At 38.5% G+C, this 17104-nt stretch overlaps 1 protein-coding gene across 31 annotated transcripts in view; it reads left to right on the top strand.

Moving 5' to 3' along the window:
- DST (dystonin) overlaps positions 1 to 17104 on the top strand; it is a 490174-nt gene that overhangs the window by 461001 nt on the left and 12069 nt on the right. For all 31 annotated transcript variants that reach the window (XM_053222643.1, XM_053222633.1, XM_053222646.1 and 28 more), the window contains 11 exons: positions 266 to 435; positions 2110 to 2269; positions 4672 to 4866; positions 5367 to 5495; positions 8676 to 8819; positions 9920 to 10108; positions 11331 to 11460; positions 13304 to 13467; positions 15157 to 15319; positions 16640 to 16794; positions 16964 to 17038. In XM_053222643.1, the coding sequence (XP_053078618.1) occupies positions 266 to 435; positions 2110 to 2269; positions 4672 to 4866; positions 5367 to 5495; positions 8676 to 8819; positions 9920 to 10108; positions 11331 to 11460; positions 13304 to 13467; positions 15157 to 15319; positions 16640 to 16794; positions 16964 to 17038 (1674 nt within the window). The remainder of the gene's footprint in view (positions 1 to 265; positions 436 to 2109; positions 2270 to 4671; positions 4867 to 5366; positions 5496 to 8675; positions 8820 to 9919; positions 10109 to 11330; positions 11461 to 13303; positions 13468 to 15156; positions 15320 to 16639; positions 16795 to 16963; positions 17039 to 17104) is intronic.

Consider the following 17104-nt stretch of genomic DNA (forward strand, 5'->3'; position numbering starts at 1 on the left):
CTATGAAAGATTCAAGACTTGTTGTGCTTTGAAATAACTTTCTTCATAATAGTAGGCTTCTGGGAAAAATAAGTTCTTCAGTTTGAAAATGTAAGGATTCTTTTCCACCCTGGTGTGTTCCTGTGTAGACAACAGCACTACACCATCTGACCTGTTTGCTGATGTCTTCCTCTGTGTAGATTCCTTTTATTAGGGATGCCTTTTGTGATGTCTGTTACCTGTTTAATAAGTAGAAATGCACATTGTTTTCCTGTTAAATATATAGGAGTTTCAGAAATCACTCGGAGCCAAGCATTCTGTCTATGACACCACCAACAGAACGGGACGTTCTCTGAAGGAGAAAACCTCCCTGGCTGATGACAACCTGAAACTGGATGACATGCTGAGTGAACTCAGAGACAAATGGGATACCATCTGTGGAAAATCTGTGGAAAGGTAAAATGTTCTTTAAAGCAGTTTGGTTACCTTGTAGGCTTCTTTCAAACATACAGTAGTGATGCTTTGTGGGAACTTTCTAGGAACCTAAATACCTCCTTTAAGAAGTTGTTTCTTCTCTCTAATGCCCCACTTACACAGTGTCTGTACGGAGAAGGCTTTGTTGTTCATTTTTACTTATTTTTAACTCCTCAGTTCACTCAAAAGTGGTATCATTCTCTAAGCATATTATCTGATAGCTGACTTGCTGTTGTTTTCCATAAGCTAATTTCCATGTAACTACTGGGGTGGTCTCTTTAAAAAGTAAGTTTGATCTTATCATTTCCCTTCCTCATACCTTTTAGGAACTTATTATACCTTGAGTGTGAGCCAAAACACAGGCTCCTTTATGTGTCGTGCAAGGTCCTACCAATCTGACCCCAGTGTTTGCTTCCAACTTCCATCTTCTCCTTCCCAGTCTTCTTTCTCATTACACTTGAACCAGTTGAAATATGTAGTAGTAGAAGAATTCAAATATCTTAGAAATGTTTTCAAATATTTCATAGATCCATAGTCTAATTACTTTTGTCAGTATCAAGATTGAATGGAATATTATATTCTAATCATAAAATTATATGAGAAAAGGAAATTAAAATATATTCTAAAGAATATATGGAAGGAATATAGAAATTTGGGGGTTGGGTTTTAAAAAGCTTTAAAACCTGGGGCACCTGGGTGACTCAGTCGGTTAAGTGCCTGACTCTTGATTTCAGCTCAGGTCATGATCTCATGGTTCACTAGATCGAGCCTCTGGTCCAGCTCTGCATTGACAGCATAGAGCCTGTTTGGGATTCTCTTTCTCCCCTGCCTACTTGTGCTCTCCTTCTTTCTCAAAATAAATAAATAAACATTAAAAAACATATTTAAAACCTTCAATATCAGAAGGTTATCTGCTTTTTTACTAAGTCATATAAATGACTTCATGGCAGAGAGATACATGAATACAAGGGGATAAAGATGGGGCAGGCTAGGACTATAGACAACATTTGGCAGATTGAGGGATGATGAAAATGTTCAGTTTCTTGATCATGATGATAATTACATGAGTCTATACATGTGTTAAAATTCATAGAACTGTACACCCAGAAAAGTTAAGCTTACTGTATGATAATTTAAAATATAAAAAAAAATTTAGGGGTACCTAGAAGGCTTAGTCGGTTCAACATCTGACTCTCGATTTTGGCTCAGGTCATGATCTCATGGTTTGTGTGTTCAAGCCCTGCATTGGGCTCTGTGCTGGCAGCATGGAGCCTGCTTGGGATTCTTTCTCTCCCTCTTTCTCTGCCCCTCTCCATTCATGCATGTTGTCTCTCAAAATAAATAAATAAACATTGAAACAATATATTAAAAAATTTTAAGGCATATTTTTTTACGAAGAAACCACAAAGGGCTATTGATTTCTAGAGGTGATGATGAGGGAATTTTCTGAGAACACATGCTATGTATTTAAGGAATAAAAAAGAAAATTTGAGAAAAGTTTTGTTATTTTCTAAGGAAAGCAAAGAAACAGCAGTGAGTACCAATATATTATTTTTTCTTTGAGTACTCTCAACCTTTATAAATGGATTTTAGATTTTCAAATATGTAGGGTGGCTTTTTTGTTGCTCACATTGATTTTTCCACCTTCTTCCTCAGACAAAACAAACTGGAGGAAGCCCTGTTATTTTCTGGACAATTCACCGATGCCTTGCAGGCCCTCATTGATTGGCTGTATAGAGTTGAACCCCAGCTGGCAGAAGACCAGCCTGTCCATGGAGACATTGATTTAGTGATGAATCTGATCGATAATCACAAGGTATCATTATCTGGGACATTTTATTTATCTCATTTGATTATCATGAGTATAGAAGAAAATGTAACCCCTTAACTCAGCCTTTTAAAAACTAGAGACTGCATATCATACTACATACCAGTCTTTAATAATGATATATGTGTACCTACGAGCAGAATCAGGAAGCCAACTTTAAAAGTGAGTCAGAAAAGGTACTTTATCAGTGAGATACTTTTTTTTTTCTTTTTTCAACTTCCAAATCTAAAACCTTTTAGAACTTAGAAAATGATTCTATTCTCTGGTGCTTCATGTTCCAAGAATGTTTTACAGTCTTTCATTATTCGTGGAAAGAATTATGGAATATAATTTAAAATTCTTCATTCATTTACCCGGAACTTGGTCATTGCATAAGTGTATGGATTTGTAACATGATCTCTGGGGGTCAAGACAGGCTGCTTTTTTGTTTTTAAAAACTGTTTTAAACTTGCCCCTTTAACTGCAGCAATTGATGAGATATCAGTATACGCTGTGAGGGACTTGATTATTACTTCAGAAAAGCGGTTTCTTGCAACCTCCTGAAGGGCATTCAAAATTTTTGTGCCGGTAAAAAGGAATGTACAAGACATCCAGCTGATACGGAGTGTAAGGTCCTAAATTATGGTAAAATGTTGTATTACAACCTAAAGAACCTTGAAAACAACCTCGCGGGCACAGTACTAACATGGAGTGGTGGTATCAGAGTAGACTTTATATACAGGCATCATACAGCACTGTATGTGAATCCGTGTTGTGTTTCTTTCTCTTCATTATTTTTGAGTTCAGGAAATTCATTTCCTTTTAAAATGTTTTCTTTATATTTCCCTAGCTATCCTGTTTTGATCTTACCTATTCCTTTTTAAATGGTTGGTCCTTTCAGCATATTTATTTCCCCTCTCCTGGTTCTGTTATCTCATTATATCTATAAAAGAGTGTTACGTTTGAATATTATCAAAAAATCAAAGAATAAATGAAGGACAGGGATCAGGCCTACAGAAATCAAAAATTTTAAGTTTTGTTACTTGCCTGTATTGAAACAAATGTTTTGTGCATGATTAATATAAACTTTTTTATGCCCTGGCATTCATTCAATGAGTAATGAATAGTGTAATGTTACTTTTTACATAAATGCCATTTGTATAAACTCACTGTCTAAACATTTACTCCCTTCGGCACTTGCCAGGTTTTTTTTATATATTAAAGGTCATCAAGAATGAGTTAATCATTCAGCATTAGTAATGCAATTGGAAGGCTCAGGCTTAAGTATACAAAGTACATTGGAAAGTCTTCTCAGAACTATTGGACTTGTCCTATCACAAACAGATTGTATAGACACTGTATTTCCTATGCCTGTGTATGGATGTGTGTCTCTGTGTGTCTGTCTGTCTATCTGCAGGCACATCTCATCGAACACTATCAGAGTGAAATCAAGCAAAGAATTCATCACACTATGTTTGGTTTGTTTTAGATGGACTCCTTTTTATGAATGATTTGATTGTCAGAATAGAAACTCATGGATATAGCCAAAATTACAAAATGTGATTAGTGATACTCATTTGTGACCATTTTTTAGAAAAATAAGTTAACTTTATTCTATACATAACATTAGTTACTTGAAAGATCTAGCTGCATATACAGAATTTTGGATCAGAAATGAAGTACCCTGGGCTCATTTCTTGGATTACGTCTGTGGTCAAAGGAAGCCAGTTCAACTCCTGGCACCTCAGAGTTCATCAAAATTAGGCAAGGGGTGGGGGGAAGCTTTTCTTCCAAAATGACAAAGATTTAAGCCTCTAAAGTTTGACATTCTAGGTTAGCTCTCAGGATACTGTGAAAGTTGAAGCCATGCTACAGAGAAGAAGACTGCATGGCAAGTCCCTGTACAATTCCCTGCCATTACCTCCAAAACCCCCATGTGACAGCCCAGGACTGCTTAGCTATTTGTTAGTCTGTTAGATATGTTTATTAACTAAGAGTAATGAGGTAGCCAGCACATTCTAGGCACTTAGAGTAATGATTTGAGAGGAGCTGGGATGCCATACTAAAGAATCATAGAAAAAAAAGAATCTGATTCTTTTGTGTAAACTGAAATAAAGAATAGCTGCCAATATTTAAATCCAATGTGTCATTAAAAAAAATCGGGTTTGTTCACTCAGGAGAATGTTACAAGATTGAACAGATTTATACAAGACCGTGTTCTTAACAGTGCTCTGGTGGGAGCAGTGTGCCACGACTCAGCTTCTAAAGATTCTGTGAAAAGTGTGTGTCATTAAGCTGTAGGTCTTAGAGATTGGTACATGATGTCATGTGTATGTATATTCCAAGAAGTGTCTTTTACTGGCTTGATTTTATAATTAAAAATTAATTTTTCTAAAAACATGGTCTTTTAGGCTTTCCAGAAAGAACTGGGGAAGAGGACCAGCAGCGTGCAGGCCCTGAAGCGCTCGGCACGAGAGCTCATAGAGGGCAGCCGAGACGACTCCTCCTGGGTCAAGGTCCAGATGCAGGAACTAAGCACACGCTGGGAGACTGTGTGTGCACTTTCTATATCAAAGCAGACCCGATTGGAAGCAGCCCTGCGTCAGGTAAATGTCATGCAAATTGCATCTGGACATAGTGAGAAAGGTTTCGAAGCCTCAACGAGAACTGCTCTTGTGAGGAACTGTTCCGTTCATTCCCCCTTTTCTTAACTGGGACAGTCATGAGAAGGAGATTCTTAGAACATCCTTGCCTTGGTCTTCCTGACAAGAATTTAAATTACTCACAGAGAAAGTTGCCTCATCTTTACATAAAAGTGCTGCTCTATTAATTTTTCAGCTTCAATGTGCAATGGGCTGCCCTGTATCTAAAATCAGATTGTTCAAATGGTGAATTAATCTTCATATAGGCCTCTGTGATATGTTAGAGGTATTACATTTGTAAAATGTAGTAGCACCATATATCTTTATCTTTTTAATGGGAATAATGCATATCATTAATCAGTTTAAGACTTTTTTTCACTGAGAAGAGAAATCTATACTAACAAGCATATTTGGGGATCTTATTTGCGGTGTGTGTGTGTGTGTGTGTGTGTGTGAACTATTAGGCAGAGGAATTTCACTCGGTGGTGCATGCCCTCCTGGAGTGGCTGGCCGAGGCGGAGCAAACCCTTCGTTTCCATGGCGCTCTCCCAGATGATGAGGATGCTCTTCGGACTCTCATTGATCAGCATAAAGTGAGTTATATAGATGCTAAGTAAAACTAAATGAGAAAATCAAGTAGACCCAGGATCATAAATATCAAATGGATGAATATTTCCCTCCCTGAGAAGTAATTAAAGATACTGGTACAGTTGAGAATTTACCTGTGTCCTCCTGGCTTACATAGGTATGTTCCCATGCCCCTACATATGTATAGCTATCTTTTCATGATTTCTTTATGAAGAGGTGGTTATTCTAAAATCAGGGAATTTTCTAGGGAGTTATTTGGCTTCTGACCAAAACTGGCCGATTTCATTGCACTTGTATGTGCATTTCAAAGACGAAACTTCCGTAATGAGCGTTTGGCATTTATAAATTTATTTATAATGCATTGGAATTGTAAGTTAATAATTTTGACCTTTGTAAGTAAGACAAGTAACTGAATAACTTGTTCAAATTTTATTTTTAAATCTTTGTCAATTCTGGTTTTAATTGAGATCCACTTCAATTCTTTTGAGAAGTAGCCTGTAGTATAAATTATAAATTAAAAATGAATTCTGTAAGTAGATGCACTGTTGAACAGTTAACCAAAGTAAAAATCTGGCCACTGAGTTTTCAGGTCATCCTGTATTTTGTAACAGGTGTGTAGAACTAGCAAAACCCTTAAGAGAGTGGTCCAGATACATGTTAACACATGTTTTTTGTTTGTTTGTTTTTTTAACCCTCGACTTTAAAGAATTAGGAATTTGCAATGCTAACACTCAATGCAGTATTGATGTCAACATTTCCATTTAAAAGTTCTGTTTAACACCACAGAATAAGCTTATCTTTCATGGTCAAGTTGGAAATACATCATGAGTTCTGGTGTCACATGGATTCCATCATTTGTGGAGACTGCTTACAGTGATTACTGATGGATTGCCTAACCTATAGCACTGAAATCTTGCCTTGTCATTAACAAAAGTGATGCGAGCTTGTCTAACATTATCTGGAAGAATGAAATGCTACATAAACCATTTAAATTTGAAGCAGAATATAAGAGTAGGAAAATTGCAGCAAATTTATTGTGAATTTTTGATTCAATTCAATGTTTTGAAAATCTCTTACATTACTCTTGGCTGACCATCAGCCAGCATCGAGTTCCACTAACATACTTTGGTCTTAGAATAGCCTCTTGGAGCCCAGGCTGCATGTCTGACACCTTACAGAAAGGAGCCTCATGGTGGTATCTCCACCCTCACAGCAGCACCACCCCCAGAAACACCAGGAGGCAGGTATTGAGAGCAGAGGTAGTGTTGTGGGGTTTTTTGTTTGTTTGTTTGTTTTTTACAACAAATTATCTTTATAAATATTTTATTTATTTATTTATTTTAGTGAGAGACTGAGAGCAAGCAGGGCAGGGGCAGGTCCTAAGCAGGGTCCCCACTGCCAGCATGGAGCTCTAACTCATGAACCATGAGATCATGACCTGAGCTGAAATAGAGTTGGATGCTTAACCTGTTGAGCCACCCAGGCACCCCAATATTTTTAAATAGTGAAAAATTACATGTAATTTTATAAAAGTGGTGCTTAGTAATAATAATTTGCAGTAGCATCATCCATTCTTTCTGATCTCCTGCTTCCTTCACACTCCGACCAAATAAAAGTAAAACAGAGTATTTACATTCTTAGCTCCAAGACTAGAGGCTTCTTGGTATAGTCCACTCTGTAAAACTGGCAAGCTTTCCCAGGTGAGCACTAACCACTTAGCACTCAGGGTTGGAAGAGCACAGAATGCAAGCAGGGAGTTGCTAGTCCAGTCGACAGCATTCTGGGCAGGACTCTGGCTCTGCTAGGTTAGGAGTGATGTAAAAGTACGTGGTCAGGTCACCTGTCCTTGGAAGAGCACAGCTGTTGTTGACCTCTTCCAGTAGGTCAGCCTGTTACTGACCTGTTAAAGTTTTTTGTTTTTTTTCCCAGTAAATTTTTTGTTTTCCTTCCAGTTAAGTGGATCTATATTGGGGAAAATTAAAATACTTTTAAAAGTAGGTCATGGTATTTAAAAAGTAGGTCATGTTAATGGAGTATATTGTTAATCAAGCCTTGATGCCACAGCAGGAAAAATGTGTAAATAAAAGTGAAAAAAAAAGCATTTATTCAGTCACAAAGACTCACAATTGAATAAGACACAGCCTTCTGATCTTGTGGACCTTAACATCCAGTAGATATCTATATGAACAGGTTAGTTTAGCAAAATACCAGAGTAGGAGCTATGTGACAGCTTCACAGACCTGGAAAACAAGACACTGTAGGAAACACATTTTCAAATCATCACCTTGATTACATGGCATGAGTAGTACTGATCGTCAACTGTGTCTGCAGCCCTTTGTCAGCCTGACTGAGGGATTGGGTGCTAGTAGATGCCTGACATTCATTATGGGGTTTTGGAAGCATGTGACCTTTTTTAAGGCAGAGGTGCTCATTTGTAACCACACTTTCAGAGTTCTGTGACCCATGTATCTATGAATTACAGTTCAGATGGTGTAAAGTACAGGTATATGTGTAAGACATTTGCCAAAAGGTGATTCGAAAGCTTCTCGAAGCCTTTTAAGGTTTATTCACCCCTCCAGGGCAGAGAATGGCTGTTACTAGCCTCTGAAAGGGACTCTTCTCACACAGGCTGTCTGGTGATCAGGCCCCCAGCACCTCTAGCCTCTCCCTGACTCCTTCCTGCTAGACATTTGGGCCCCCTCACCCCAAATATTTATCATTTCTTGTTGAGCCTTCTCTCTTCCATGGCACTTTTTTGGTACATATCCCTATAATTCCTGGCACAGTTCATGCTATTTTAAATATACAACCTTCTTGTGTTCTTTGTTAGAACATATTTTTCTGCAATCAGTATTATTTCTGTCTGTGCTATTACTGTCTCTCTTGGTCCTGTTCTCCATTAATATAATATATCCAGATCTAGAAGAATGTATTTTTTTGTGTAACATACTTTGTAAAGCAGGAGATGTCACCCTATCCTCGAACTTTGAAATACTTGTTAGGAAGTACTTCATTTCCCATTTTTGTCCCTTCTCTCTTAATGCCCCAATTAGTGAATTTCTTCCAGCTGTGAATAAACCAATTGAAGTTCTTCTTTATTTAACTCTGACAGTCACATACACATCCCTGGAGTTTTGTTTTCAGCCAGTGCCAACAGTTAATCGAAGTCTTTCTTTCTGCTGTAGGAATTCATGAAGAAACTGGAAGAAAAAAGAGCCGCACTGAATAAAGCTACCAGCATGGGAGATGCTGTTTTGGCCATGTGCCATCCTGACTCCATCACTACCATTAAGCACTGGATAACCATCATCCGGGCCAGGTTTGAGGAGGTCAGTGTGTCTGAGGTCATCATTAGAGCAGCAACAGCTTTGAGAATGAGGGTGTGGAAACTTGGGCAACTGCGATACATTTATGACCGTGGGAACATGAGGCCTCCGCAAAGAAAAATGCTCTTTAAAATACCTTCCAGTGTGCATTACCTGTCTCTGAAGTCCACTTTTATTTTTAAAAGTTGAAATAGTTTTGCAGCTATGCCCCTGCAACATGGAAAGGCAAATATTTGGTTCACTGTATTACTTTCTGTCCCACTTACACACTGTCTCTGTTGGATAAGCCAGCACTTGAATTGTATTTCAGACGAGCGTATGCTTGTGGAATGAAGTGCATGCATGAACTGAATTCTGTATCTTAAGATTTTAGCTATTTTTATTTCTGCTCAGTGCTACATGGAATAAGCATACCTGATCCTTCGGAGAATGCATGTTTGAATTTTTTAACGTTTGTTTATTTATTTATTTTAACATTTATTTATTTTTGAGAGACAGAGAGAGGCAGAGCATGAGCAGGGGAGGGGGAGAGAGAGAGAGAGGGAGACACAGAATCTGAAGTAGGCTCCAGGCTCTCAGTTGTGTATTAGCACAGAGCCCAATGCGCGGCTCGAACTCACAAACTGCAAGACCGTGACCTGAGCTAAAGTCAGACACTCAACCGACTGAGCCACCCAGGTGCCCCAATGTTTCTTTTTGGGAGAGAGAGAGCACGAGCAGGGGAGGGGCAGTTGGAGAGGGGGCCCTGAGGATCCATAGTGGTCTCTGTGCTGACAGTAGTGAGCCTGATGCAGGACTCGAACCCATGAACCGCAAGATCATGACCTCAGCCCAAGTTGGACACTTAACCGACTGACCCACCCAGGCGCCTCCAGCAAGTGCATATTTGAACTTAAATTAGAAAACAAGAGGAAACCTGGGATGTGTATGACATCCATCTCCGCAAGCTGGCTCTTGGTACCACGGATGGGATATAGAAAGACTGGAAGTATTATGAGTCCGGCCCAGGATGATCCCAATTTACATTTAAATTTTGTGGTTTTTATATCAATTAAATAATTAAGATGAAAGAAATTCAGGGAAATTTTTTTTTTCCCCAACAGGTGTTGGCCTGGGCAAAGCAGCATCAACAGAGATTAGCAAGTGCTCTGGCTGGGCTCATTGCTAAACAGGAATTGTTGGAAGCTTTGCTGGCTTGGCTGCAATGGGCTGAAACCACGTTGAGTGATAAGGACAAGGAAGTCATCCCCCAGGAAATCGAAGAGGTGAAAGCCCTCATTGCAGAGCACCAGGTAAAATAAATCTCATCCTAACCCCTGGTTCTTTATTTCACCACCATACTGCTCAAAAGATTGCTTTGTGCTTATTACCTTCATGTCCTCAAGTCATTCCTCCTGGGTTTCTAATTCCTTACCTTTATTTTCAGCTCTGTCCCATCCTGTTCTCTCTTTCGGCGATCTCCCTTCTTTATTGCTCCCTGCTTGTGTATTCCACTGTCTGGTGCTGAGCATCTCCCATGATGTCCACCAATACGCCAGTATTTCAAATATATCCTGTCTACAAGGGAATGCATCGTCTTGTTAAGAAAAAAAAAAAAAAAAAGCTACTGCTCTATCCTAATCTGTTTTAAACTTTGAAATGATGGGCGTCACATTAACGCTGACTTATTTGTTTGCTTGTTAGTCTGTTTAATATATATTATTAAAGGTCAGTTTAGTTGGCTGAGAGTTAACATCGCTATTATATCTTAATGAAGGTATGAGCCATCCATGTCCGAAATGGCCCTGAAGTGCCTCACGCCATGTTCTCTGTGATGAGAGCTCTTCCATGTGACAGATACTCCAGAAATGTGTTACTCCACTTTTCACTTTTATCCCCCTCCTCTTTTTTTCACCCCTTTTCACCACAATCTGTGCCTTTGCCACATATTCCAGATATTGGGATATGTAAGTCAGTAAGCCTAAGGAGATGAGATAAGAAATGGCAAGATAGTCAAACCTGTTAAATGGAAACTTTAACCTGAATAACTTTTATCTGCCTTGGCATAGCATATATGTTAACAGGACTATTTAAAATATATCCACATTTAATGTGGATGCTTTACATCACTGTACATCAGAGCCATCTTAAATATTTCAAATATGTAAGTGAAATGTGCTACAAAGAAGTTCTAAGCACCAACCCAGTTAACTAGTTGCTTTGCAGATAAATGCTCACTTTAAGATTCTTCAGAAAGAGCTTGGGCTGATACCCAGGCAGATTATGTGTGGTCTTCAAACTAAAACAAATTACTGTTACAATGCTGAAATTACTTAACAGGTATCACATTTTATATTCTTTACATACGAGTAAATGCTTTGTTATGTGGGCTTACATTTTTTCCCCCAAAGATGCAACATGTTTATTCCTTTTTCCAGAAATAATAGCATGGTCCTTTTATCCTTTTGTTTTTAGTTCACTTCTAAAGATAGTTTTCTCTGATATACTTGTATTTAATTGACATTGACATTTCAGACCTTCATGGAGGAAATGACCAGAAAACAACCTGATGTGGATAAAGTTACCAAGACCTACAAGAGGAGGGCAGCTGATCCTGCCTCATTACAGTCCCATATTCCAGTCCTGGATAAGGGACGAGCAGGAAGTAAGCAGTGGCTAATTTCTTTAATTATTATTATTTATTATTTTTTCTTTTTAGAGAGAAAGAATGCGAGGAGGGGAGAGGGGCAGAGGGAGAGAGAAAGTATCCTACGCAGGATCCACACTCAACACAGAGCCTGACATGGGGCTCGATCCCACAACCCTGGGATCATGACCTGAGCTGAAAGCAAGAGTTGGACACCCATCCTGCTGAGCCATACAGGCGCCCCCTAATTTCTTTAAAATGAATATGGTTAAGCAAGGAAGTTAGTTTTGAATTGTCGTTTGAAATTTTAGAACAATTGGTGATTCTGTGAGCTCTCTATCATAAAAGGTTTCCTTGAAAGAATACGTGGGCTCAAATATTGTAGCAACTTATTTAAAAATAAAGAAAAAGATATATCCAGGTCTCTGTGTGTAAATTTATTTGCTTGAAGGGTATCTTTTAGATTAGTTAGAAGAAACTGGAAAAAATTTGCAACAAGAACAGAAATCATCATCTCCATTTGCTTTCATTATATAACTAGCCCTAAGATGGAATATAACAGAAATAACCATGACTTGGGTAAAGTTCATGACCTAACTATTCATTGGTGACCAGCAGTCCAATAGATTTTACCCATGTTCATATGACTTCAGGTTCTATTTACTTCTCAGACTATCTTGACTCCACAAAAGAGTGTCAAAAGTGACACTTAAAGCAATAATAGCTGGTTTGGAGAAGATTTAAAATAAGCAAAATTTATCTCTGAATAGTGGTATATTTGATGTATTTCTGAATAGTGCCTTAATTAAAAAAATGGTTTCAGATCTTTTAGTTACTGCATTGCACAAGGGGGCAAGGTAACAATGTGATTAAGAACTCTGGAGACAGACTCCTTGGCTCTTCTCACGACTTACCAACTAGGGAGATATAACCTTAGACAAGTTACTTAAACTCTGTCTGAGCCTCAATTTACTCATCTGTATAACTTCATTGGATTCTGGTAACAATTAAATGAGCTGATGTGTGTGAGGTGGTTAGCATACTTCTTGGCATGTAGTTAAATGCTCAATAAATATTAGCTATTGATAACTCCAATAGGAGTTAGGAACTCTGGGCATTTCCCAGCTTAGACACTCACTTCCTGTATGACTTTAGGCCAGTAGTTTTTCTAGGCCACATTTAATCAGGTAGATGAGGAAAATGCATTGAGACAATTGTTCTGTGACATTATAAAAACTTGTGAAAAATAGCCAGAAAAGAGGGAGAAAACTTTAGTAAGGCAGGAAATTGGGGTATGAGACTATGCACGGGAAACATGCAATCTCAGCGGGAAATGGATTTGGATGAACGCTGGGATTTTACACACACTCAGATATTTGAGTGGAATTTGTAAAGTATCTTGCTCTGACTCTAATGAATGGCCAATGTCTCCTGCCCTCACCTGCCCTCCTTTCAGCCTTTTTTTCTAAGAAGGGCAGCTGAGTTTGTGTAGCTTATTCTAAGATAAGTCTCACTGTCCTGGGAGATCTCTTTTATCATCCCTTAACAAGAGAGAAGATCACAAGGTAATTCATTGTCATTGAAATGGCATGGATTTTAAGCTGGAAAATGCTTTTAAACATAATTTTATAAGAGATCATTCCAGTATTTAAATGCTCTTGTCAAGATATGTTTCTCTAATTTATACAAAAGATCCTTGGTAAGTAAAACAGATTTGGACTTGAACATTATGCATCATCTAAATAGCATATTTCTAAATAATTAAGGTGATTCAGTCTTAGCTGGGAACGATAAAGGCCCGGCCTTAACATATTTCAGAACCCTGGAAACTGCCCTCCTAACTAAAGTTGTATTTTAACAGGAAAGCGCTTCCCAGCATCAAGCTTATATCCCTCTGGATCACAGACACAAATCGAAACCAAGAATCCCAGGGTCAACTTGTTGGTGAGCAAATGGCAGCAAGTTTGGCTCCTCGCACTGGAAAGAAGGAGGAAGCTTAATGATGCCTTGGACAGACTGGAAGAGGTTAGAAAACTCATACATTCTGCACCCCTGATATATGGGATATGGGTTTAGGGAATCAGTATAATAAAAAATTATAATTGACCCTTGAACAACATGAGCGTTAGAGGCACCAACACCCTTCCACACACCACATAGTCAAAAATCTACGTATAACGTTTGACTCCCCCAAAACTTAACTGCTTAATAGCCTACTGTTGACCAGAATCCTTACTGATAACAATCAATTAACACAAATTTTGTATATTTGTTATATACTGTGTTCTTACAATCAAATACGCTAGAAGAGGGGAAATGTTATTGAGAAAATCACAAGAAAAAAATCACAAGGAAGAGAAAATACGTCTTTTTTTATTTTGTAAAAAACCTGCATGTAAGTGGATCCACACAATTCAAACCCATATTGTTCAAGGGTCAAACTATAATGTTTAAACATAAGCAGAAGCTGACTCCTTAAGAAAAGGAATCAGATCCAACTTGGGGCGCCTGGATGGCTCAGTCAGTTGAGCATTCGACTCTTGATTTTGCCTCAGGTCATAATCTCATGGTTCATGAGTTCAAGCGCCATCTTGGGCTCTGTGCTGGTGGCATGGAGCCTGCTTGGGATTCTCTCTCTCCCTTTCCTCTGCCCCTCCCCTGCTTGCTCTCTCTCTCTCTCTCTCTCTCTCAAATAAAATTTTTAAAAAAATTAAAAAGAAAAGATCCAGCTTGACATATGTTTGCTTGGTATTACCTGGAAAATGTAACCGTTTATAGTTCAGATATTTTCATTATTTACATTCTGTGATCTGAGAGTTAGAGTTTCAGATTCTGAAACTGGGAAATTTTTAGAAGCCTAAAGGAGGTAGAATGACAAATAGAGAACAGAGGTAAGTGCTACCACGCTGGGCCTGGTGCTCAGTGGGCAGAGAACTTTCTAGAGGTGTTATTACTTTGGGGCATGATCACATTGGCATGATCAGAAATTTTGAGTTTGAGGGTGCCTGGGGGGCTCAGTTTGTTGAGCATCCAGCTCTTGATCTTGGCCCAGGTCTTGATCTCACAATTCGTGAGTTCAAGCCCCACATTGGGCTCTGCACTGACAGCACAGAGTCTGCTTGGGATTCTCTCTCTCTCTCTCTCTCTCTCTCTCTCTCTCTCCCTCTCCCTCTCCCTCTCCCTCTCCCTCTCCCTCTCCCTCTCCCTCTCCCTCTCCCTCTCCCTCTCCCTCTCCCACTCCCACTCCCTCTCCCTCTCCCTCTCCCTCTCCCTCTCCCTCTCCCTCTCCCTCTCCCTCTCCCTCTGCCTCTCCCTCTCCCTCTCCCTCTCCCACTCCCACTCCCTCTCCCTCTCCCTCTCCCTCTCCCTCTCCCTCTCCCTCTCCCTCTCCCCCTCTCTCTGCCCCTCCCCAGCTTGTGTTCTCTCTGTCTCTGTCTCTGTCTTTGTCTCTCTCTCAAAATAAATAAATAAAAACTTAAAAAAATTTTTTTTCAGTTTGACTTTTTGAGGAACTTTTATTTGTAAAGAAAAGCCAGTGACACTAGTGAAATTACAGGAAAAATGTTTCTGAGTTCTCTGTGCAAGATCATACCTTTGTTTGAAGTGGGAAAGATAGGTGCTTTATCTAGAAGATCATTAAAAATAACTTTATTCATAAAGTGTAAGATATAATTTGAGCACTGAATTAACCAAAGTACATTTTGTCCTTTCCAGCTGAGGGAGTTTGCTAACTTTGATTTTGATATCTGGCGCAAAAAATACATGAGATGGATGAATCATAAGAAATCTCGAGTGATGGACTTCTTCAGGAGAATTGATAAAGATCAGGATGGGAAAATAACCCGACAAGAATTTATTGATGGAATTCTTTCCTCAAGTAAGTCCCAACAGGAGTGACTGTAAATGATGTAATTTTTAAAGAAAATAAGCACCGTTTAAACTTGTGTTACCAATAAAGCATCGCCTTTAAACTTGGCTGTGAAGTCACAGCCCTCAGTGAAAAGTGCCCTTGGTAAAATTCATGGGTTTGGATTCAGGCACACTTGTAATTGTGTAACCACAATTAGTATATTCCTTGTTCTACTGCAGCTGTGTCCTCATTAGGATAATAAACTTAATAATATTTGATTCTTAGATTGTTTGGCCTGACATATAATGGGAAATCAATAAACGCAAGTCAGTCTCTTCCCTTTTTTTGTTCTAATTGACATTCGGATCATTGTCATTAGTAGGAAATTAGAACTCTTTAAAAATTCTTAAGGTATTTGTCAGCTTATTGGTAGTTTAGCCATATGGATGTGCCTTCTCTGGAAGATGTTACTGGAAGTAATTCTTAAAGGAAATTTAATACAATCATATGAATGTGTATATTCATATGTATAAAATCCATATATTCCTTAAGTAAAGTGGTAGTTGAACCGTATGAAACTTACTAATATGAAACAGTTTTTGAACTAGAAAAATAGCAGTTTCAAGTGATTCACCCTGGTGTAGTCATTAAAGATAAATGTAGGTCCTATACACTGGTTTCGTTTGTTTCGATGTCAATCGGCTTCTTAAAAGGATTTTAATATATTTGATGACCCTGGTAATTTAACTGGCAGCATTAAGATCAAAATAATACAATCAAGAATGTCTTGAGGCAGAATTAACATGTTATACCTCTTCCTTTTTTTTTTTTAAAGCTTAAATCTTTTTGTCAAATGTTACTGTAAATAGCTAGGTTTTTAAAAACTTTCATTGGGAATGTAGTATGGCTTATTCTGAAGAGTATCCTAATTATCATTCATACGTGGAATCTAAATACAGAGTTAAACTCAGAGTGGAAAAGTGGTTGCCAGGGTCTGGGGGTGGGGGTGAGGGGAAATAGGGAGAGTCTGGTACAAGAGTACAGTCTTTCACCGTATGGTGAGTAAGGTCTGAGGTTCTAAAGTATAATGTGGTGACTATAGTTGATAATACTGTACTGTGTCATTGAAATTTTCTAAGTGAGTAGAACTTAAGTTTTCAGAAAAACAAAACAAAACAAAAAGATAAATATGTGAGGTGATGGATGTGTTAGCTAACTTGATGGGAGGAATCCTTTCACAGTGTGTACATGTATCAAATCATCACAATATACACTTTTCATTGTCTTATAATTTTATTTGTCAGTTATACCTCAGTAATGCTATTTACTATTATCTGAAAATTTTAGAGTTTCCAACCAGCCGCCTGGAGATGAGCGCAGTTGCAGACATCTTTGACCGAGACGGCGATGGATACATTGACTACTATGAGTTTGTAGCGGCCCTTCATCCGAATAAAGACGCATATAAACCTGTCACTGACGCCGACAAAATCGAGGATGAGGTATCATTATCTTTCCGCCACCTGCAACAACATCTTGTGCTGCCAGGATATCCTGCACAACCCATGCAGCCGTTTTATTTATTTCATTTTGAGTTGTCCTGTCAAGGTTTTAAGGATTCCGCAGTGTGTAATAACATTAAAGTGGACATTTCATTGTTCTTTTTGGCAGGTGACAAGACAAGTAGCTAAGTGTAAATGTGCAAAACGATTTCAAGTTGAACAGATCGGAGATAACAAATACAGGGTAAGTCTGCAAAATAACGGTTTAGTTCTCTTGAAGGAGAAAAATTGAAATTTGTATGCAATTTGA

Source organism: Acinonyx jubatus, chromosome B2 (assembly GCF_027475565.1).
Source record: "Acinonyx jubatus isolate Ajub_Pintada_27869175 chromosome B2, VMU_Ajub_asm_v1.0, whole genome shotgun sequence".
Lineage (NCBI taxonomy): Eukaryota > Metazoa > Chordata > Mammalia > Carnivora > Felidae > Acinonyx > Acinonyx jubatus.